The 24,896-nt window shown below is 41.7% G+C and overlaps 1 protein-coding gene and 1 long non-coding RNA gene across 2 annotated transcripts; one reads left to right on the top strand and one right to left on the bottom strand.

Annotated features, from left to right (window-relative positions):
• Positions 1–9,175: 9,175 nt before the first annotated feature.
• Positions 9,176–17,226, bottom strand: LOC124291056. The gene is made up of 3 exons (XR_006902132.1): positions 17,215–17,226; positions 13,009–13,012; positions 9,176–9,265 (listed from the first exon to the last, which is right to left on the bottom strand). It is a non-coding gene; the product is annotated as an uncharacterized LOC124291056 (long non-coding RNA).
• Positions 17,227–22,486: 5,260 nt separating this feature from the next.
• On the top strand, positions 22,487–23,405 carry LOC124290982. The gene is made up of 2 exons (XM_046727842.1): positions 22,487–22,647; positions 22,769–23,405. The coding sequence occupies exons 1-2, from the start codon at positions 22,598–22,600 to the stop codon at positions 23,403–23,405; spliced, it is 687 nt and encodes a 228-aa protein (XP_046583798.1). The 5' UTR covers positions 22,487–22,597.
• The last annotated feature ends 1,491 nt before the right edge of the window (positions 23,406–24,896 follow it).

Raw genomic sequence — 24,896 nt, forward strand, 5'->3', positions numbered from 1 at the left:
AAGCTTTTATATCGACGAGTATCGCCCGAATGGCAGGCAATCAGTGAGTGTAATGGGCAAAGGGAGGTAACTCTAGTGAACGCTTGTAAACCTTCTTCTGAACTAAGTGACATCTACAGTTTGTTGCCAATGCTCATTAATTGACCTACATATTTCTTTCACTTGCATATCTGTATTCTATCTCTGTAAAATGTCATTTTTACTTACAAATGATATCAAAACAATGAACTTATCCGTCTCCAAATGTGAAAAATTCGAACAAATCCTACGAGGACAAAAACGCAATGAAATCATCAATTATCACTGCACCGGGACCGATGTAGTGTTTATGAAATAAATATTTACTCGGTCAGGCTCTTGTTTTCCTTCCAAATCCCTAGACAGCAAGCGCCAATAACAGACTCCGTTGTTAATTCATTGACTCGTGCTAATCATGGGTATTTATACAGAATTACAATTTACAAAGACTATCTTCAGTAATATCATCTTCAAACCTATAATACGCCATGACTCATAGCTCAATGTTTGACATTTATTGAAACGAAAAGAAGGTATTTGTCGAGAGACAATCTGAGTACATTAGCCATGCCAATTACATAAACAGCCCTTTGAAAACCTTCATTACGTTGGAACAAAATCAATCCATGGATTCTCAATTCAAATTGACTTTTCCGGTCAGTCGGTTCAAAATTCGGAAAAGACGATCATGCGTTTAGATCCGCAATTTGACATAACGTGTAACATTACAAGTAAGACCAGCTGTGTTGACATTCGTTGCATGGGCCTGCTTGACCGTCAGTGGTGTCTAGTTGCGATAAGTATGTTTGTCGTGGTGTGGTGTAATTTTATATGGCAAAGTCCAAACGTTAGAAGTCAATAAAAGATTTTGTTCCTGTCAACCGTCTGACAGAAAGTATGACTCAGGCGTGTTAAGTTTCCTGTCGATGCTCTGTGTGACCCCGGTAATATCATCACCAGCACAAATGCTTTGTATCGCCTTCACGGACGTGTACACCAATAAAACCCTTGAAACTCAAATTGAGGTCATTAATCTTTATTTGACAGATTGCCTCTCAAATAAACCCAGGTGAAATGATAAGCGTAAACACAACAATTCGGGAACCGTTTCCACTCGAGACCCACCTGAAGAAGGAAGTGGGCGTGGCAACCGAACTTTGCTTGTTAGCCACGCCCACTTTTTTTTATTACGATTGAGTGTATTGACTCTGTTCCGTTTGTGATAATGTCTTTATATATGGGCTCAGTCTGGTGATCGTATCAGTGATTAAGCAGTGAATAGCTGGGAACCAGTGAAGCAGATATACGAGAACAAGGCATGTAGAGTACATTTGCTGTGACATAGGGACAGGATCTCTGTACAAGACGTGTCGTGTCTCTCTCAATGCACAACTACCTAGGTAATGAGCGTGGGCATAACTCTCATGACCCGTTCTCCTACTCCTGTCTTGGGTTATGACACCAGACAAGATAAATGATTTCATATGTCAATCTATGTAACCACTCATTAACCCGTATATCAATTTACTTGTATATCTTTTTTATACCCAGTATTCACGCACCGGAGTCTCTGCTTGCTTGTCTCTGTGCATCACGCATCTCCTTAATGTTAGCTTATTGGCTGTTCTCCACGTATATGTGTATCAATATTCCCTTTTATCATAATACGTCAAGCCACCCATCTCCTTGGATGCATATCAACCCGTCCATACATTATACACATTACATCTATCTGTTGATATGTGCATCCATGTTGACCAACCAATCTTCTAAAGTCGTGTATACTCGTAAGGGGTAAATCTTCCCCCTGGACACACTGATGACGAAGACAGCGATGATGATGATGATGATGGTGATGATGATCCTCGGTAAAAAGATATATTTTGGGGATTAGTATCACCAGAGTACAGTTAGTAGCTAACTGCATTCATGTGATGGAGGCGTTGAGAGTTTTAGTTGTTATAACGTTGGTCCGAGTTCTATTCCCCAAATGATTATAATGTGTGACCCAGTTATTGTGGAGAAGGAAAACAAAACAAATACATAAAAAAACAACCCAAACAAAACAAACGACAAAACCCACCATCAAACAGTCCAAACAAATAATTCAGAAAACCAGTAAAAATGTGCCGTGAATTAGAACCTTGCGACACGTAAAGTATGTATTCTATTTGTCTATTCACCTTCCAGCTGGCTGGAAATACCTCTCACATTTACCCCTGTCTCTCCATAATCCAGTGCCTGTGAGCCGTTAGATAGCACTAATACCTTCCTCTACACACACCGAAACAAAACACTTCACCCCGCGTCCCGACTCACGCTTTTCACATAAGTAATTTATTTAAACCTCTTGTTTACATAAAAGGTTTCTATGAGCTGCCGCCCCTGCCTCCAACCAGCGCAGTAATTCAAATATCGGAGGCAAGGAGGAAAGCAACGCTGTGACGTTCAATCGGACATTTTTTATCTAGGCTTGTGTTGAGTTGGTGGTCCTTGCTTCCGATTGTAAACCAGCCAGTATTTACCTGTGTGCAAATACCTCAAAGGCAATACTGTCCGGTGTCAACATTGACACAGGCTCTACAAGTTTAGGTTGTCAATTACACAGCACACATTTATGGAGCCATTACCAACAGGAATGGCCTCTAGTGTGTTATGATAGAGACAAGTGAAACACATCCACGCAGTCTTAAACCTTTCCAGGTAATAAATTCTTCTTTGCACCTGCTGTGAAGTTTCAATAAATCCACATAAGCCGTGCGATCCACTCTCCGCTACTCATGTTTGGCTGTCCGCCGGTTTATTAGATGATATATATCAATTAGTCGCAGCGTGTGAAAGGGAGATAATTCGCATGTGGAGTTATCTCCCCCACTCAAGATTGGCGGTTTAATCACTTTGAGTTGGTAAATATCGGTTGACCCGTTGTCTGAATCACCAGTGCATGTAAATAATCGAATATACGATAGACAAGCTAGTGGTCGATAGCATGAGCAAGAATTGATAAAAATTCCACATTAGACTCGTCATTCAACAAGAATTTGGATAAGAAAACAGTCTTCCATATCTGCGGCCTCTTTTAAACAAATGAAATGTCCCCCTCTCCCTCACCTCCCTCTCCTCTTGTATTGTATTCACTTGCACTCATCCAGAGGTCAGCTGGGGATCTGATTACAACACAAAACGCTCAGGTGTCTCCAGTGCCTTTTCCCCCAATAAACAGATCACACACTTGGCGGGCTTACCCAGCACCCCCCGGAGTCTACAGGAGGCAAAGGTTTGAAGGCTCCTAGGAATTTATAGACTTGAGGAACAATGGCTTGATAGCGGTTCAAGTAGGCGAGCAAACACTGACTTCGGTATTAGATGTTTTATGGTTCTTGACTTGCGATAACATGCCGTCAGGTGTTGGAGGGCCGTAAACATGTTTACATAAACTGTTTTGTTTACACAACACAGAGTCAAGCAATTTTATTGCTAGGCAGGTAAGAAGTATAGCAGTGTGCTTGTTGTGATTGATATTGATGACTTGTTGAGGTTTTATCTGAAGTTGGTCTAGATAAGTATGCACTTCTGCTAAAAATGGAACATCACAAAGAGGACTAGGCTCTTAAGTGAATAAGATTCATTGTTTACTAAAAGGGAGGAAATTATCTGATATTTATGATGTATAGGGGATTTTGTCCGGGATTTCTGAAGCCATAATTTATTCTGAGTGGAGAACCACGCTATCGAATGCTCTTAATCTATATTAATCTTCAGATAACACGAAAGTTGAAGTAGAAATTAACGTTGACAAAGGCTATGTAGATGTAGTCAGGAAATACGGTGCAAACATGTGGCATCAAGGACTAGGTCTCAGGGACAGCGGCTTACCCTGGACTACAGGCTAGATGTAGATGGAAGAAAGTTAAAGCACTTCCAGGATGTAGAAGGAAGTCTGTATCCAGGGATACAGTTATAGAAGATGAAACATCCAGGGACACAGTGTGGATAGTCTGTATCCAGGGACACAGTGTGGATAGTGTGTATCCAGGAACACAGTCTGTACCAGGGAAACAGTGTGGATAGTCTGTATCCAGGGATACAGTGTGGATAGTCTGTATCCAGTGTGGATAGTCTGTATCCAGGGACACAGTGTGGATAGTCTGTATCCAGGGACACAGTGTGGATAGTCTGTATCCAGGGACACAGTGTGGATAGTCTGTATCCAGGGAGTGTGGATAGTCTGTATCCAGGGACACAGTGTGGATAGTCTGTATCCAGGGATACAGTGTGGATAGTCTGTATCCAGGGATACAGTGTGGATAGTCTGTACCCAGGGATACAGTGTGGATAGTCTGTATCCAGGGATACAGTGTGGATAGTCTGTATCCAGGGATACAGTGTGGATAGTCTGTATCCAGGGATACAGTGTGGATAGTCATATCCAGGGATACAGTGTGTGATAGTCAGTGTGGATAGTCTGTATCCAGGGACACAGTGTGGATAGTCTGTATCCAGGGACACAGTGTGGATAGTCTGTATCCAGGGATACAGTGTGGACAGTCTGTATCCAGGGACACAGTGTGGATAGTCTCTATCCAGGGACACAGTGTGGACAGTCTGTATCCTGGGATAAGTTACATTGAGCAATGAAGTTACTACACAGTGACATAGTGAGGAAGAATGTTAAGACGTAGTGGAACAGTGATGAATAAAGTTAAGATGAAGTGGCACAATGAGGAATATAGTTAAGATGAAGTGGCACAATGAGGAATATAGTTAAGATGAAGTGGCACAATGAGGAATATAGTTAAGATGAAGTGGCACAATGAGGAATATAGTTAAGATGAAGTGGCACAATGAGGAATTAAGTCAAGACGTAGTGACACAGTGAGTAAGATGTTGCTGAATACAGGTTACACATATTGTCACCTTGTGAATTATAGTTACTTCATAGTGACACATTGATGAAAAAAAGTTGGTCTATAGTGTTTTGGAAAATTCCAGATTACAGTTGACTCCAAGTTTGAATATCGTAGTTTCCACACCACTGTCGCAGAAACAACACGATACAGTTACGACATTGGTTCACAATGAATAATACTGTCGCAGAACTAAGCACCTAAAATTCATTAAAACCTTCATTTATACCAACCCTAACAATTTGTCACAGGTGTAGGGAAGCGAACCCGGATCTTTGCCGTGCCGAGCCCACACTTTCACCGCAAGGCTACGACTCTTGAGGACGTAGTGTAACGCAAAGCAATTGCTGAGCTTATGAACAAGCACAGAACCGAAAGCATTGACGACATAAGAAATAATATACCAAAACCCCATTAAATGATCACACACGTCCATTTATAATACGTATTTCAACTATGGCTTATCGACGTAGACACTTGTTATATTGCTGAATGTCTCTGTGATATTTACAGAAGTAAAACTACAAGATCTAATGCAATGAAAATGTACTCTTAAGCTGATAATGAAGTTGGGCGAGTTGTATTGCTAGAATCATCATGACAGTTAAATTAAATATGAACGGCCGTGATACTGCAGTATCGGAGACAAACGGGCGACGGTCTCGTCAGAGGATTACTTCCCTATCACTATCATATGTCAGTCATGTAATTAACGAAACTATGTAGGTTGTCCGTCCTTACGTAATAATGCTGGGTAACCAAGTCTATTAAATGCTCGAAGATGATTATTTTTTAGTTACATAAAGAAGGTGATATGAAACTGATGACAATAGAATATGGCTATCTTTATTACAGCAAGGGTGACACGTTAGCGTAGATCCAAACGTCGGTATTAAGTCGAAAGTAATAACCTTTACTGCGGAGACTTCATGTTATATAAACCTACTTTTCAGATATGTTGATCTTTCTCGTCGCCATAATAAAATGGTGTTAACAAATTGAGAAAATGTTTTTTTCTAACACAAATAATCTCTGATGTTACATTGATTCGTTTTGAATCAATCCTTGGTGATTGCAACAAATATAGGATGTGTGAGGGTTCTCATTGAGTGAGTGTGAGTGAGTTTAGTTTTACGCCGCACTCAGCAATTTCCAGCTATATGGCGGCGGTCTGTAAATAATCGAGTCTGGACCAGACAATCCAGCGATCAACGGCATGGGCATCGATCTGCACAATTGGGAACCGATGATATGTGTCAACCAAGTCAGCGAGCGTGACCACCCGATCCCGTTAGTCGCCTCTTACGACAAGCATGGGTTACTGAAGATCAATATTCTAACCCGGACCTTCACGGGTAGGGCTCTGATTGTGGGGCGTCAGTCACCAAACCAATGGCTACTTATTAAGCACAATGGGCGAATATGTGTATGGGGAGTGGCAGGGTTGGTTAGGGTCTACAAGTAGGGCAGGATGATGTGTACCATTTTTGTGAACACCTGGTGTTATCGCATTCATATTGACTTCAACATCCACGCCAGTTGTTCGTCATATCATCGAGACTGGTCATTTTCTTGCGTTTTTGTTCTATATCCAATGTCGCTTTGAATAATACTTTGTTTATCAGCTCATTGTTGGATGATAGCCTTAACTGATACATTTCCTTTACTTTTACTATTGTGGCGAAACCGGCGCGTGTGGTGACAGGCGAGGGGGCGTGTTTCTGACCGATGGATACCACCAAGGGACACAACTCCGAACAACGAATCGTTGGTTCTCACGTGACCCGTGCACCCTTGAACATTGATGACGTGTATGTGTGGGAGAGTTTGAATTCGTTTTTTTGTCTGTTTTTCTATTTATAATGCTCCATTAGCACCATGACAGGGACGCCGAGAATGGTGTTATTCACACATTGCACCCACGTTTCTTTCGTGACGAACTGCAACGATACACTGGTGTTCGTCAGGATTCCCTTGATGGACTAGGAGCTTGTACTTGTTACTTTAATGCAACCGGGTTATATATATCTCCCAGAAGAGTAAAGAACGAAACATGTTGGAGAAAAAGGCATTCTGTTTTTATTTATCTATGTAATATATATATGTATATACGCCGCGTCACAACATTTGCATACAGTTGCATTGTGATGTCATGACAAAGTGACGTCATAACATAATCCGTTTAACTGTAATCACTTCTCCCTGAAGATAAAAGTGAAACATGTTGGAGAAGATCCGTGTCGGTATTTTCATCAATTTCTTTATATATATATATATATATATATATATATATATATATATATATATATATATCTTTATATATATATATATATATATATATATACTAGCCACATAAAGAAACTGTGCATTGTCAAAATATTATCCCAGTTGATAAGTACGATAACAATGTCAAAGGTACATATAAACTTTAATGGAGGGATCATGAGACCTTATCAAGTCGGGAGAATTTCAATTGAAAAGTCAATCACAATGACGTCACGAGTCCACAAGCGGGACAGGGGTCAAACAACCATGTCACAAGCTCAATAACGGGTATGTCCACCATCGGCATTGAGAACAGCAGTGCATCGACGACGCATAGAGCCTATCAAACGTGCAAGGAAGGCTTGTGGGATGTCACGCCAGATTCTCTGTTGCAAGGTCAAGGACGTTATCTGGCGGATGAGGAAGACGGCGTAGACGTCGATCCATCTCGTCCCAAACATGCTCTATCGGGGAGAGATCCGGTGAATTTCCAGGCCAAGGCAGTAAGTCAACGTTGTGGTGTTGCAAGAAATCCATAGCAACCCTTGACGTATGAGGGCGGGCATTGTCCTGTTGGAATGTTAACCCAGGCCCATGACGTTGCAGAAAAGGAATTGCCACAGGTCGAAGAATCTGATCCCTGTAGCCCACACCAGTTAAGTTGCCCTGAACAATCACCAAAGGAGTTCTTTGGCGTGCTGTTATTCCACCCCAAATCATCACGGAACCACCACCAAAGCGATTCCTCTCCAAGACACAGGCCTGTGCATAAAGTTCTCCAACGCGTCTATAGGCACGTTGACGTCCATCACTATGGGAAATGTTAAACCTGGACTCATCTGTAAAAACAACATTTCTCCACCAAAACAAGGGTCTGCGGACATGATTTCGGCACCACATTCGGCGAGCTTGTCGATGACGTTGTGTCAGGATAGGCCGTATGGCGGGACGTCGTGGTCTGATCCCGTGATGACGTAAACGTTGTCGAACTGTGTTGGGGTGGATACGGCGAAGTCCTGGGATGGTTCGGGCAGTCATCACTGCAGTCTGAAACCTGTGGCGAAGATGGGTCACCCTTATCCATCTGTACTGTCTTGGCGTTGTTACACGTAGACGTCCAGAACGTGGCCGATCGATGACGTCATTTGTGTTCTGGTCGCGTCTCACCAGTGCAGAAATGGTGTTCCGGTGGCAGTGGAAATGTGCAGCCACTTGTCGTTGAGACATTCCCCCACGGACCATCCCAATGGCCTCATGACGTTGTGCAGACGTGAGCCTTGGCGTGCTATGCGTTTCAGTACCCGTTTAATTTTTTGAACGATCGCAAGGGCAGGGGTTGAGCTTTCCAAAGTGACAGTATTGTGTGGCATTCATTTGCTCTGTTTCTCTTTCCCTGAATGCACGTGCAACAACGTATTGCACGTCTCCAGGACGAACCCACTGACGTCACGGAACGTGGCACGTCCATGCATGTTGGATACATGTCACTAATCTCTGAGTTTAAATCCTTATGTGTCTACACAGGTTTGATAAATTTTTATTTTAAATTTTTGTATGCACAGTTTCTTTATGTGCCTAGTATATATATATGTACGGGTGTGTTGCTTTCACACATGGGTTCAAGGTCGAAAGGGTGTCTGTAAGATAACCATTACACATTAAATGAGATGTTTCTTTAGTTTCAAGCGAAGCACCCAGGACAAATGAAACACAACGACCTTTTGACATTATTTTTGTTAAAAAATACCTAAATTCATCATCATTGACGACACAAAACAGTAGTTTGGAACTATTTTTGATGCTGCTGCTGCTGCTGCTGCTGCTGCTGCTGCTAGTGTGTGACGACGACGATGATGATAACAAATAGCGTTACGGATGAGCTCTTCCTCAAGACCGACACAAGTTTATTGACCCTAAAACCTTAAAATATAAACTGAACTGCAAAAGAAACGTCACCTTCCAAACCAAATGCAAAATTTTGTGCTTACAGGGTCGTGTTTATATTATAATTGTACCGTTTTGTTCATATGTTTTTCAATCCAAATTGACAGTTATAGCCAACATCAGTGTGTTTTCTGATGAAAAAGCATATCGACCAAACGCACCCAAAAAGACAGACGTGGTGAAAGGGGACATTCGTCAAAATGAAAATGCACGTGCATACCGTGACAACCCTACCAGTGAAATTGAGTAACAAACTTGCCTGCAATAATTCTTGTTTTGACACAATCGCCATGCCACGAGAGATCAGAGGAATCTGTCCTTGGGGCAAATATTTTGCAATTTGGTCCAGACTTCACGGAGGGTAGCCAATCAGGTGACTAAGAACATCCATGACCGTCCACGCAGTGGACGACCTTCAGTAACATCACAACGTCAAGACCGACAGATTGTGTGCAACCATCTGCAGGATCGCTTCATCAGAGCGACGGAAACAACACGCCAGACCATTGGGACTCACAACAGACCCATCAGTGTCGATACAGTGCGTCGACGTTTACGCGGAAGAAACCTCTGCTGTCACAGACCATGTCGTGGTCCTGTCCTCACCGCTCGTAACCGCCAAAACTGACTGCAATGGGCAACTTAGTATCGAAATTGGCGTTATCGACAATGGAGAACTGTGCTCTTTTCAGATGAAAGCCGATATTGTGTTTCGACAGTCGATGGCAGAGTGAGAGTATGGTGAAGGCGTGGGGAACGGTTTTCCAATGCGTACTGTTAAAAGACTCGTGGGGTGGTCCAAGCATCATGGTACGGGGAGCAATCGGTCTGAACCAGAGAGTTGGCCCCGTGGTGTTCCAGAATCTCGGTCAAGGATGAGGAAATGGCGTGATGGCTGCTCGCTAATTGACCAAGTCATAAGATCCCACGTTGTACCACATTTTGGACGTCACAGAAATCACTTCTTCCAGACAGACAACGCTCGTGCCTACACTGCCAGAGCAGCATTGGATTTCCTAAGACAACATGGAATCCAAACCCTACAATGACCTGCACTCAATGCGGCTGGACTCGATCAGGCATTTCGCAGAGTATGGTATCAAGTGCCTTCATCAACCGGTTATTCATTCCATGTACAGACCTGATACTGACTTTGAGGTATCCTAATGGAACCAGCTTTGGTGATTTTGTTTATGTGAACTCTAAATGTGGTTAAAAAAATGTGTTAACCATCATTGTCAAGTTTGAACTCAATCCACCGTTAATAGGAGCGAATTAAAGTTGTGCATTAAGAAACCTCTATCGGTGTAACGTTACTTTTGAAGTTCAGTATATTTTCAACCAAAGTCGTGTATAACAAGCAACAATATATGCTACAGCATATATTGAGTACAGTTGCCTCTCCAGAAACCTGTCGGCGATGAGCATAGCCAACAACCTCGGCGTTAACTCGCCCGCGTTCAAACCTTGCCGCCGACACCTTTGAAATTAAAGAGTTACTGCTATCCCGCGAACCTCGAGTCCGAAGCAAGCGTAATTATGATGACAGGTCTAATGCCCGACGTCTAAAAAACCCTGTCCTGGTGTGTAGACGTCTTCCCTTCACGCCTCTTTGCAAACACGCACGACGGCGCTAGCTTAAGAAAAAGGTTTGCTGACAAACATGTTGTGTTGATTCGACCTTAACGTTAAATATTGACGCAATACTTAGAGGTAAATCAGACTCTACGGCCCGGCTGGGACGTACGACCCACCGTTAAAACTCAGAAAGCAACGACTTAGCGGGCCAGTCGTTTTGTTGACATAATCTCTAAAACTAGAATCTAAACAAGCATCATATGATAACAGAAGCTATCGGACGATGCTACCAAGGCTGCGAGGATGAACCTAAATCTTTGGAAATCCCATCAAATGTTTAGGCAGCTCGTTCTTTGTCAGTTGGATACAAACTCCAGGACGTGTTTCCAAACAAAAACGTCATTCAATTGGCTTTTCTCAAAATTTTGAGAATCTGCTGTCTTTCTTGATGAGCTCGGCTCAATGACTGTTCAGTGTTCGCCATGTATGTGCAGGGTTCTATGAAATTAGCTCTGGTAAACACTAGTAAACATTATAATGTGGATTGAAGGGAATGTGAATTCTCTGTTGTGTTGTTGTTGACTTCCACGTGGACTTACGGGTTCTGGTCACCTGTTGACAAACGGCAACGGTATTCAGGGGTCTGGTCATTTGGATTTCGTACAATGTCAGAGGTGGCTTGGCCTGGTGGAACTTGTGGAGTGGGACAAGAACGATTGAAACCATATGAGCTGTCACGTTAATTATCTACTGTAATTATATGCAGCGTAATTTAACGTAATTCAGAGTACTGTAACTATATAGGCTGTAATTCTACGCACTGTCACTACATGCGCTATATGCGCTGTCCTCCGTGGTGTAGTGGTTAGAGCGTCCGCCCGGAGAGCGGAAGGTCGCGCGTCATACCAAAAGACGTTAAAATATGGTACTTGTTGGTCCCTGCCTGGCGCTCGGCATTAATGGGTACAACAAGGACTGGTCGGCTCGGAGTCAGCATAATGTGTCTGAGTGGGGTATTCATGCTTCACTGCGGCATGGTATCTCAGTGGGCTAGCACTATAAAGCCAGCTCCAGTCTGGGCTAGTACAAGCAGCCACACATACACATACACACGCATGCACGTCGTCATATGAGCGAAATATTCTCAAGCACGACGTAAAACCCAATTTCACCTCACCTCACATACATGCGCTGTAATTCTACGGACTATAATTATATGCGCTATAGTACAACGTACTGTCACTATATGCGCAGTAAGTATGCGTACTGTAACTATATGCGCTGCACTTGCATACTGTATCCATATTCGCTGTATTTCAACGCACTGTCACTATATGCGCAGTAAGTATGCGTACTGTAACTATATGCGCTGCACTTGCATACTATATCCATATTCGCTGTATTTCAACGCACTGTCACTATATGAGCTACACGTAATGTGACTCTAACACATGTACTGCAAGGTAATGTACTGAGTCCATGTGGTTCAACTAGTGTGACTATTATACTTAAACTATATTTATGTAATGCAGCTACCTGTGCCCAAACATGAACTGTACATGAGGATATGGTGAACAGTCACACACTTGGTGTGTTTTATGTGTGATAAACACGGACATACCTAGTGCGTTACAACTCTCACACCCTTATGTGTTACAATTGATACAGTCTTTGTCCTTTAAAACTGTAACATCCTCGGTGTACTAAAACTACTGTTGGGAATTGGTTGAAATCTCACAATTGATGTTTGCTTCATTACCAACGAACAATCATCGAAAAAAATTGGTTAGCGTCATTTTTCAGATTTTCCTATCCAGGGCCTAGATTTTCGAAGCTCTCTTAGCGCTAAGATAGTCGTAAGTTAATGTTCATGAATGGCACTTACGACTACCTTACGCTATTGCAGATATGTATAACATGAATCAACTTGCTACTTTAAAGTGATGGCTAATATATCATGAACATAAACTTCAAAAAATATATTCAGTCATGGCTTTTCAGTTAGTGAAGTGAGTTTTCTAAGAATTACACACGTTTGCAGGCCCTGACAACTTCTACGATATGTTCCATTGTCAAGTATTTCAAAGACTACAACAGTAGTTCCAAAATCGTTTATGTTCGATTATGGGAAAATGTGATCGATTGCTTGGGCGTTTGGTCACTGCGACCAATCTTCGATTATTTCAATTAATCGGACCACCACTAACTAAAACTGTTGGAGAGAGTATACTAAAATATATACATATAGACTATTGTATTTGTTTTCTTCCACATACGGGCCAGGGACCCGTTTCACTAAGCTCTCGTAAGCCTAAGATGTCGTAACTTTTCTCGTAGCATTCGTAACACCTATACTGTAACATACGACAGTCGTAGCGCTACGATAGCTTTGTGAAACGGGCCTCCTGGTGTGAAAGAGTGGAAGTTGTGTGGAGAGGTGACTAGTGTGGGGTCATTACATCAAGGTGATGTGCTGACTGCCTTTGTCGTATCACTGTGACACTGTGTCATAGAAAATCTATATTTGTTTTTGTTGGAAAATATCACCTGTAAAGAAACTGAAACTTGACATGCTGTAATGTGTGGGTACACTCGGTTGCCATATCTCCTAGAATTGGCCATCACTTGTGGTAAGTTCCAGTGAGAAACTGATAAAACAAACACTGTTTATACCACCTTGAAATATCAAAGGTTGTTCTTCGTGTCTGTTTCGCAAAATCTGTGAACAGTTCTGTTACGTTAAATTTCTAGAGCACGCTTCATGTTTTCAGCTAAATCACCTTGTCTATAATCAAACCCATTATACAGAAGAAAGATTGTTTAACCTTCGTAATCCTCACCTTGCTTACGTACGGACCCCTTATCCAGTAGAGAGACTGTTGATCCTACGCAGTGTCCGAAATAGCCACTGGCCCGCTAGCCCGTGGCTAGTTAAAATCCAGTCGGACCAGTAAATTTCCACAGTCACTGGCCCGATTGGCTAGTGAATATTCATGGGCTTATTTTGTAAATATATCACTCTCTCTGACTTATTTCATTTATTTGAGCATAAACAAAATATTTCAGAAATTCAGACATGTGTTTTCGTATTTGGTTTTGATGGTATTTTACCTTTTTGTAATCATTTGCTTGGTTTCTACATTCAAATTTCGGGCTAGTGAATAATTTTATGGTCTAGTAACTTTCAGGCATGGCTAGCCCGACTGACTAGCAAAATTTGGAAACTGTTCCGCACACTGATCCTTAGTCTGTCGTACCGACCCTGAAGTAAATATATCCAAGAAAGCCCACGCAAGTCTAGAAAATGTGGCAAGTCTAGATTTCCTTAGCTTCAGGAAAATGAAGAAAGTCTCAGGGCTCCTTTTCAATATATATATTTTTTTTACTATGCACTTTTTCAGTAAAATATGTTCATTTCAGAGACTAGGTGTTAGTCTAACTGATCCTACGTACGGCCCCACCTTGCTCACAGATTCAGACCCCTTATACGGGAGGAAGATTGGTGATCCTCCTACGTGTGGCTTCACCTTGCTCACAGAGTCAGACCCCTAATACGGGAGAAAGATTGGTGATCCTACGTATGGCTTCACCTTGTCTACAGAATCAAACCAGAGAGTTGTTGATCCTGCGTATAAATCTGATACAAGAGAGAAGGAACCCATCATATACCAAGGGAAAGATGCATGCTCCCATGACTGATATTGATGGTGACTAAAATTCATCAAACAAGAAATGGTTATTTAACAGTGTTGTATTTAATGTGGGTATCACAGGGTGGGTGTTTTTCACAACGTTAAATATTAATGTCAAACTTACGTTTCAGATATATACTATGTTTCCATTTGCAGTTTATATCTGTAATGACACATACACTCTTTAAGAAACTTTAGCTGTCTTGAATCTCCAGATCGTGAGTATCTTCCTCCCGTCTGGGTTTAATAATAATAATAATAATAATAATGCTATTTTTTGCACCTAGAATCCAGCACGATGCTGATCTCTGGCGTTACTTTATTACCCTGACGGAATTGTACATTCAAAGCTGCTATAGGACCGTACACCCGCTTCTCAGGTACCCATTTGAACAGCTGGGTAGACTGAGTGCATTGTGGACGAAGTGCCTTGCCCAAGGACACAACACAGCATGAGACCCAGGTCACAAATTTTGGTGTCTCCATCGGGATTCGAACCCGGGCCTTTGGCGTGAGAGGCCAGCATGCTAACCACTACACCACTGTGCTCCACACAAGGTTTAGTTCCATCAAGGTGTGTCAGCTTAAACAGGGAGGATAACCCAAACTCATGACCCAGACGATTACCGCATTGATGAAAGCCATGAACGTTGGATTCGAACTCAAACTACTGGATTCTGCCACTGTGGTTTCTCAGATGACAGAGACACCATTGTCCCTGATTATACTGTGCCTAACCGAAGGTCTATGACGTTGCGTCGCAACCATCTTTGAAAATGCATTTTCTGTAACAACAGAGCCGCGAAATCAGGCGAGTACTGCATTGTTTGGTACTTTGGTACTATGAGGTACAACACGTCAACGTGGCCGGGTCCCAGTGTAAAATACACTTATAATAGACAAAGCACTTATCTGTCAGTACTAACATTGCAAACAATTCATACATCGCTCGTAGATGGCTTGCCTGAAAAAAATATTCCCTTTCCAAAATAGACACAAAAACCTATGTTTGCTAACGGAAAAACGTATTTCTCTTCACTCTTCCTAAAACCACCTTACAAAGAGAAAATCAACATCGCAAAATTGGAGAAACAGTGAACATTCGATTTAAATGAGCGTACCACCAATCATTTATACGCTCTCAAGATGGCGCCCAACTGACAACGCGCCAAGCATTGTGGGATTGATAGGTTCATCACCACCATATTTTCACGGAAAAACCTGACAGAATGCCACGAGAGTTCCCCATACAAAGAAAACAGCTAACGGAGTCTCCATCGCTTGCTAATATTTAAAAAGGCGAAATGTCTGTTTGGCCGTCTAGTTAGTCCTTGGGGAAAACAACTTTACTCAAAGATTTGTATTTACCAATGCCTTTGCTGACAACACAAAGACTATTTACACGATTCGGCTCTTCTGTTGAACTGGTCTAAACTCGTCTCTTCTCGCCTGAACGAGAACTTACTGATCTGTGTTCAAAGATTTGAGAGAAATTTCTATTGACTGACAGGTATTTGGATAAGACAGAAAAACGGCGAGTTTTTTCGTATCCAGAGGTGACGACCTTTGCAGTTATTTTGCGGGATATTTCCAGCAGAAATGGTGTTTTGACGCTAAAATGCAGGATTTTCAGACAGCTGACCAAATCGTGTTTGTGGAATGGGCGGATAAGTCATGCAATGTGACGGAATCTCTACCTTTGTTAAACTACGGCTGTCAATTGGGACAGAGGCACTCCAAACCCGAAATACCCGAGAAAAGACAATTTGACACCTTGTTTTTTTCAATTTCTAGAATTTGCAGAGTAAAGTGCGAAACTGTCTTCTGAGATCGGGGAAAAGGAAAACCTGGTAAGGGCTTGTATGTCAGTGCGTTTACATCGTCTGTGACGATGGCAACACTTTGTACGTCGTATCACGTTGCAACATCAACAGCATCTTTAAGCCTGAATGCCGTTGAAATAACGTATCATTGCACCGAGGAAATTGTGGATTAGTATTTAAAACGTTTACACTTTAATTCCAAATTGTCAGATTGCAATAAAATATCAGATCGCCCAAGGAGGTCAATAGGTCTGTTGGAGAGAGTGAGTTTAGTTTTACGCCGCTTTTAGCAATATTCCAGCAATATCACGGCGGTGGACATCAGAAATTGGCTTCAAGGTGTGTTCGACATTTAATGAGTTTTTTCTTCGGGTCACTTATCAAATATAACTTTATGAAACATGTTTAAGTTTAAGTGTAATCACATTAGCAAAGATATATTTCTGCCTCAACGATTGAAATGAGTCATTCTCAAAACACCACATGGGACGCTTAATCTCACCTGTCAATCATTTCACCTTAGATGACGTAATAATAGTGATAGACATATCAGCTGTATAATGAATATGGATCAACGCTGTGTTTATCAATATCACGGCGGGGTACACTAGTAATGGACTTGGTACATTGTCCCCCCTGTTGGGAATCGAACAATGTGACGAGCGAACGCTTTAATCACTGGTCTACCTTACCACCCGTCGTTGTGAAGGGTTTGTCTGACAGCAAGTGATGTTATCATATTGAGTGTATGAGAGGGACTGTACTCCTATAATCGATATTCATCTACTATCACGGCGAGCGAAACCAACCAAAAATTGGCTTCATGTATTGTAGCACTGTGGGTAATCGAAGCCGAATGTTTAGCGTGACGAGTAGCGATTCCATCACTCGGCTACCTCGCAGTCCGTATCTCATAGTTGACAGGGTCTAGTTAGACAATGAGACATCCACACGACCATGCCAGTCAGTGGCGTACTGTGTTGAAACTGGCATTTATAACATGCATTTGGCTGAAATATAAACTCCTAGTGTTTGTCACAAGTGTACGTCAAGTGAGTGAGAAGACAGTCAAACACGGTTATGTCGAAGTAAACGCTTCACCCCTGCATATTCCTTTTTCATTCATCAATTTTCGATTCCGTCGAACTTCGGATATCTCGAAGTATTCATGTAGGTTCCTTCAACTTCGACCCAACGGTGTTTTAATGTTGAACATTTCAGTTTCGTGTCCCCAATCTCCGAACACTTACTTGATGAAAGCCATGAACGTTGGATTCGAACTCAAACTACTGGATTCTGCCACTGTGGTTTCTCAGATGACAGAGACACCATTGTCCCTGATTATACTGTGCCTAAGCCATCAACACAGCTATTCTGTACCAGTAATCAATACGTTAGTATTGTACGTATAGGCTAGTTGTAATAATTTTGGGTTATTATTTTTTCCATTTTAGGTATAAAGGTGTACTGACGTCCTATTTTGAAAACTAACATCATAATGATGTGATGATGATAGAGAGAGAGATATTGTGATACTAATGGACATGAGTCTGATCGCTAGGATGATTTTGTTGATGGCGTTGAATGATGACGATGCTGCTGCTGGTGGTGCTGGCAGTGGTGGTGATGATGATGATGATGATGATGATGATGATGATGATGATGACGACGACTATAGTGATGATAAGGGAGACAACTCCGGTGGATATGGCTGCTGGCAGTTAGGTAACCGAGTGCAGGACGAATATCTGTGATAATCCTCTTATCGTTTGCTTGCGATAACAGGCGACATTGTGGAGGACCCAACAAACACTGCGGCCTTTTTACATCAAAGGTCAAGCTCGCCCGTGTCTCCTCAAATCTTTTACCTAGCATTCCGCAACTGATAAGTCACTTGTGTGGATAATTGTGTTTAAATTGTCCCTAGCTACTGATGGGGGTTCAGTGTACACAGCGATAGAGGGACAGCCTTTCATCTTACATACAACGTACATACACGTACTAACGTTGGGGAGTACTAGGAAGTTAGCCAGTTCATTGACGTACTGCCCGATCTGTCATACCCCTTCCTACTGAAAAGTCAGCATTGACTTGGAGATATTTCCATTACACCCCCATAAATAATAAATAAATAAATAAATACATACATACATACATACATACATACATACATACATACATACATACATACATACATACATACATACATACATACATGAACGAACGAACGAACGAATGAATGATGGATAGATGATGGATGGATGGATGGATGGATGAAAGAATAAATAAATAAACTGAGGTAATGTTAATGATATAGTCATGTAAAGATCATAAGACCATGCAACCTGGTTTAACAATGTAATATTGTTTTACGCCGTTTAGTATTAGTACAGAAAGTCCCCCCTGTAGGACATCAGTGAGAGGCTACACTGTATGTAGGTACTGAGCTATGATTTTACGTGTCATGAGCAAACACTTCAACCTATAGACAACCACGCTCCCTATTTTCTTTGAGCCAAATGTTGAACCTGAAACTTCATCAATGACCTAACGGTTTCACGGCATCCTATGCCCATAACAAATTGAAATGTTGTCGGTTTTGTTGTTTCAAATGGAAAGGACATCACTGATGTCCTGATGCAGCTAAAACCTGCCTGAGGCGTGCTTGGGTGGTTCAGAAATACAGGCGTTCAGTTGCTTGTTCACAATGAAAGCAAATTTAATAGCACACTGCCCAGTAAATTGTGTAGTTCATTGGCGGATCCAGAGGTGGGGTCCAGGGGGTTCGACCCCTCCACCTTTTGAATGACTTAGGACCACATTGAAGATTTTTTTTGCGTTGGCGGAGCAAATGGGGGGTTCTGGGGGTTCGAACACACCACCCCCCACCACACACACACACACCACCACCACCCCCTTTAAAAATTCCTGGATCCGCCCATCTAGTTAATTTCGTCTTATTCACCAACACCCTCACATCACGTCGTACAGGGTTACAGATATTTGTTTGTTGTTTTCCTCAACTCTTAGAAGCATGCATCAATTGCCACGGCGCTCTGTTCAGGTAAACCAGGGATGATATCATGAGCATCGCTCCAGGCAGTCAGGTTAGGATGACCCGCAGTCAAGCTTGTTATCGATCCTAACAACCCCGTCCAATTTAGTCGCCTGGCAATCAATAGAGTTGAGGCCTGTTCGTACTTAGGTCTCGACAAGGGGTCTTCATGTACCAGATCGTTATCGTCGAACATCCGGTTGTGTTTAGCAACTGATAGCTTTTGCAGAATATCGATAGATATGAAAGCGACGAATACACATCCCACCCACTTGGTACAGTGATTTGAAGTTTGCAGTTTGAAGTTTGGTTTGGTATCTAACACAGGCTCAGACACTGAACGAAACCAGTGCTTCACGGTAATACTTCCCTTTGAGCCAAGGAGCAAGAAGGGTTTAAATGAATATAGCCTCAATAGCCAGCCATTTGTCAACGTTTAAACGGTGATCGGGTTGGGATAATAAGAACAAAAACAAAACACAAACTAAACATAAAACACAGAGAAAATAAATAGATAATAATATTACAAGCCTATTTATTTGTCATGAGGAAGTTTGTTCCGTTTACAGCTATTTCATAGTCCTAAAGAAATACCTAGTGTAATTGTTCGTTTACGGTTTATAAATATAATGACGTTTCACAGTCGAAAATTAATCTTCTTCATAGTGTGTTTTCCCTCTTTGTTCTTGATAACGAACAAGGAAACGAATTTGAACACTAGAACCACCCAAAAGAAGTTCACAAAGAGGCACTAACCCCCCATCCCCCTACCCCGAAAAAATAAATAAAAATAAAAATAAAAATAAATAAAAAAATAAATAAATAAAGATAAAATAAGATAACATAAAAAATAATAAAAAATACAATAATATAAATAAATAACAACAAAAAAAGAAACGCGGTCACACCAGCGTTTTGAAAATGCGTTTACTTTGAGAGTGTTGTTTATTGCTTTCTATAAGTAAGTTATCCTATCTTTCATAGCCAATCAACACTCACACCACACCATGAAGCACTACTTAAGCATATCCCAATAAAACACCTTACAACCCACACAAGGGCGTCCCCTGCAAACTAGGGTTAAGTACACTATAAACCCAGGGTAAACTAATAACATTATACCCATGCAAAATAAACACCACGTTTAAATGATCTTCTAACAAAGCTTAGTGTAGGTAGTCGCCTTGCCACAGCTATGTCGATGAGTCAAGGTTCAGCAATGTGGCCATATGACAGCAACCCTGGCAATAAAGTCACGCCAAGACACGCATAGGTAATACGACCACAGGCGTGACAAGAGCTCCGGTATGCACACCTAACATTTCCTGGTAGGGTATTTCACTTCTCCAATAACGCGTTCATATTGATTAGAAATGTCAATAACTTACGATAAGTTTGTCAGTGTAGAGAGAAAGGGCATTGTTAGCAATAAACGCCTGAGCTTTGCCTTCACAACACTCCGGGGTTGGTTCTCGTGCTATGTCAATATTAAACCTCAAATACGACGCAATTATCACGACGGTCAAAATGGAGGTACTTGGTTCAGAAGGAGCGTGTTGCATTCTGATGCTGTCTTTGTTGGTTTAAACTGGAAGTTGAGTTAAAGGTTAAGGAAAGTACTAGAAACTTGGCTAGATATTGAGAGATGAGGATGACTTCTCGTCAATTGGGTCCAGTGTCAATAAAGGCTACACGAAAATGACTTGTATGTTTGCTTTCTTGCTATTGTTGAAACACGAGTTGTCAATGGCCTATCTTGGCCAGAATACCGATTCACGTTATGACTTGCTGTAAAGTTGTAAGGAAAAGTTTCTGTTGTATGTCTAACTTCGATGGATTGATTGGTTGAGCAATTTTTCAAAAGCTGATTTCCTTGTCGTGCTGAGGAAATAACATGTAAGTTAGAGTGATTCATCAACTCACTGGGGTTATGTCAAGATATTGTAAGTAAATTAGAATCGCGTTGGCGTCATTACTGTGAGAGAACCTCTCCTGACAAGGACCCTGCTGGAATACCACGCGGCCTATTAACAAACAAACACTCAGCTACACTTGTTGAAGTATACTGGACAAAATAAGTTAGGGATATTGGTATATTTATGATTGATATTTGAGTGTCAATGAATAAATAGATCATTATTCATAATTTCAAAATTTACATATATGCCGGTTTTACAGATCTCCCTAACTATTTTTGTCCAGTATATATACCTACGTTTGAAACTGGCTCGAAACAAAGCAATCAAGAAATGGCTTTCACATGGTGATGTATTTGCTATGGGAGTTATAATTGTGTTCTGGACCTGCTACCCGTCAGGATCCGGGTTAGAATTGATCTTCAGTAACCCATGCTTGTCGTAAAAGGCGACTAACGGGATCGGGTGGTCAGACTCGCTGACTTGGTTGACACCTGTCATCGTATCGCAAATGCGCAGAGCGATGCTCATGCTATTGATCACTGGATTGTCTTGTTCAGATTCGAGTATTTACAGACCGTTTATATATAGATGGTCTACTCCCATTTGCGAGAACTCCCAGTTGCGAGACTCCCAGTTGTGAGACAGTGGAGAAGGTAAGGAGCAAAGAAAACACACCTTACTCCCCTATCTGATAGAATGGATTAACCCCAGCTAATTAGGGATTAGCTATTTAACTGAATCTTGTGGAGGTAGCTTAAAAGATAAAGTAATTAACCTACTCAGGTAAATGGCTTTAAAAAATAAACACTTTGTGTAGGTAACTTCGTGATCATTTGAAAGAGAAATTAATTGACCTACTCAGATTTACGTGCTTGAAAAATCTAGCAATAACTGTTGTAACTATAATTAATCCAAATGTATTTATTAACCTGTGACTGCTCTTTCCGATCACCATTATGGCAGGCCTTCAACAAGTAGAATACATCACCAGTTCACGAGGCAGTATTCAGGTGCTCTTTCAGGGTTACCTGTATTACAAGAACAAGCAGCGGCAGATTTGTACCTATTGGAGATGTACGATACGAACGTGCAACGGCAAATGCACTACAGTCGGCGACTATATTCGGAATGTTACTGATCATGACCATCCTCCAGTAGATGTCCAACGCCTCCGTTTTGTGAGCAGCCTGAGAAAGCGAGCACGTGATGAACCAACATCAACTATGCCCAGAGCCGATGTCAACCTCACTGCTCCATGGACGGACACATGCGACGGCAACAGATTTCTGCTGTTCAGCGATGGTGAAGACGACAAGATGCTCGTGTTCTCAACAGATGAACAGCTGCGAGTGCTTCGATCCGCAACAGTTATCTACATGGACGGTACGTTCACAGCATGTCCCGACCTCTGGAACCAGCTGTACATCCTCCATGTCAGGAAAGGGATAACGACCTTCCCCTTGGTATACGCCCTGCTCCCTGACCGTCGTCAAGCTACATACCAGCGCCTTTTCAGCAACCTTAAGATCCATGTTCAGCAACTTCTCAACCAGCCTCTCAACCCTGACAAGTTTCAAGTGGACTTTGAGATGGCTGCTATTCGAGCTGTTGAGCTTGAGTTTCCAGCCGCTGAGGTTAAGGGGTGTTTTTTTCACTATACGCAGGCCATCTGGAGGAAGACGCAAGAACTCGGACTCGCTGTCATGTACAGAGAAGATCCTCTTGTAGAACGTTGGGTGCGACGAGCTGCTGCTCTCCCACTTCTGCCTCTTCGGCAAGTTCAGGACGCTTGGGTAGACACCATGAACTCCTCCCCTGACGTCCCCGGCTCACAGACATTCAACGACTACATCACTACAACCTGGGTGGACGACGACGCTCGCTTTCCCTTGCCCATATGGAACCATCATGACACATTCGGCCCCAGGACTAACAACAACATTGAGGGGTTTCACAGTAGATTGAATGCTACACTCAGTCATCGCCATCCAAAGATCTTCAGGTTTATGGAAATCATCTGGAAAATAGAGAAGGCAGAGAAGGCCAAGCTGTGCCAACTCGACCTGGGAGGCGCCCCTCAATCGAGGAAACGCTTGTACAGGGAAATAGACAATCGACTACATAGACTCAAAGATCAACTTGCAGATGGAACGAAAAATCACATGCAGTATCTTGATGCAGTCGGCAAACTGCTGAAAATATGAAAAGTGTCAAAATTTCCAAATATGGACCCATGTAAAAAAGTGTTTTATAATGACACACAAACATCATAATAACGCAAATCATCAAAATGTGTGAATAAAAAATGATAATGAAGTATTTAATGAACTATTTCTTCTGTGTAAATATAATGATAATCTTTTTCAGTATTTCAGTATTTAACTTGTTCTTTATTGAAATCAATAAATGCTCTTCAATGAACAATGTCTTCTGTGTCTCATTAATGAACTATGCCTCCTGCGGGTACTCTTCAGAAACAGGGCTGTTCCCACTTTCATCGTAGGGATTGGGAAGCACCACCTGTGTGCACTGAACCATTAATTAATGTGTCTCGCAACTGGGAGTTCTCGCAAATGGGAGGACACCATATAGATACATGTAGCATATTGTTGAGTGCGGCGTTAGACAGCAAACAATCAAATCAATAATCACTCTGGACCTGCAGAGTTTCCGCGATTGTTTTCAACGTAGTAACGCTGTGATAGTGTTTGTCTAATCCAATTTCCAAGAGAATATTTTCTTTTTTCTGACAGTACAAGTATTTTATCAATTCTTTAAATGAAAACTCTTGGTTCGGAAATCCGCATGCAACCGCATGTATTTAGAAGCAATGCTCATATAAGTGTTATAAAAGAATTGCCTGTTCGAAATATGCCATAAACGTTTTTTCTCATAATCTGTTCACAATGGCAAAGCCCACACAATGCTGACTATAAACCATTCCTACTCATACAGGTGTCAACTACCTTTTGAACCACCCTCAAGTGGTCATTAACCAACTGATCATTAAAGTGACTGCATAACTAATGCGGGATACGTCATCAAAATACATATTATTTTGCCCCAAGTGTTGTTTCCTGTCACAAATATCCCTACCTGTTTACAACAATCTCAACATTAAATATCTTTTTGAAAATGACATAATGGAACTGATTGTAACCACCAACGTCCTTCCAAGCTCAGCTGACAAAAACCTCGAGCTTCTAAAGTCTGATTATTGTTTCTAGATCCAACCGGAGGCGCGCAAACTTGTCATTGTTTTTCTTCTTGACAATTTTAAATATTTTCGGAAGGTGCAATTCATTTAATTTATTTAAAGAGAAAAAATGATTTTTTATTTTAAATATGGGGACGCTAAACAAATGAAAGACGGTGCATTTAGAGAAGAACACATTCGTGTTTGAAAGTCCTCGAATACCCATAACAGCCCCTGCATGGATCATCCGACATGGTTGCTGATTTGTGAAACCCCACCTGCATGGCGATTGTACTATTTCCCCAGAATACAATATTTAAAGAAGAGATTACTACCAAGGCGTTATTAATGAGCATATTTCGTAATTCAAGCTGTACAAGAGTTGCTCAGATGACATTCTGTCCACGAAATGTTGACTTGTCCATGGGTGCGGAACATAACCTCAACCAACTGAGGCACAATATACACCCACATCACAGCAACGTCCATGCATTACTAG

The sequence above is a fragment of the Haliotis rubra genome, unplaced genomic scaffold (assembly GCF_003918875.1).
Source record: "Haliotis rubra isolate DU_JTF1 unplaced genomic scaffold, ASM391887v1 Scf48, whole genome shotgun sequence".
Taxonomy (NCBI): Eukaryota; Metazoa; Mollusca; class Gastropoda; order Lepetellida; family Haliotidae; genus Haliotis; species Haliotis rubra.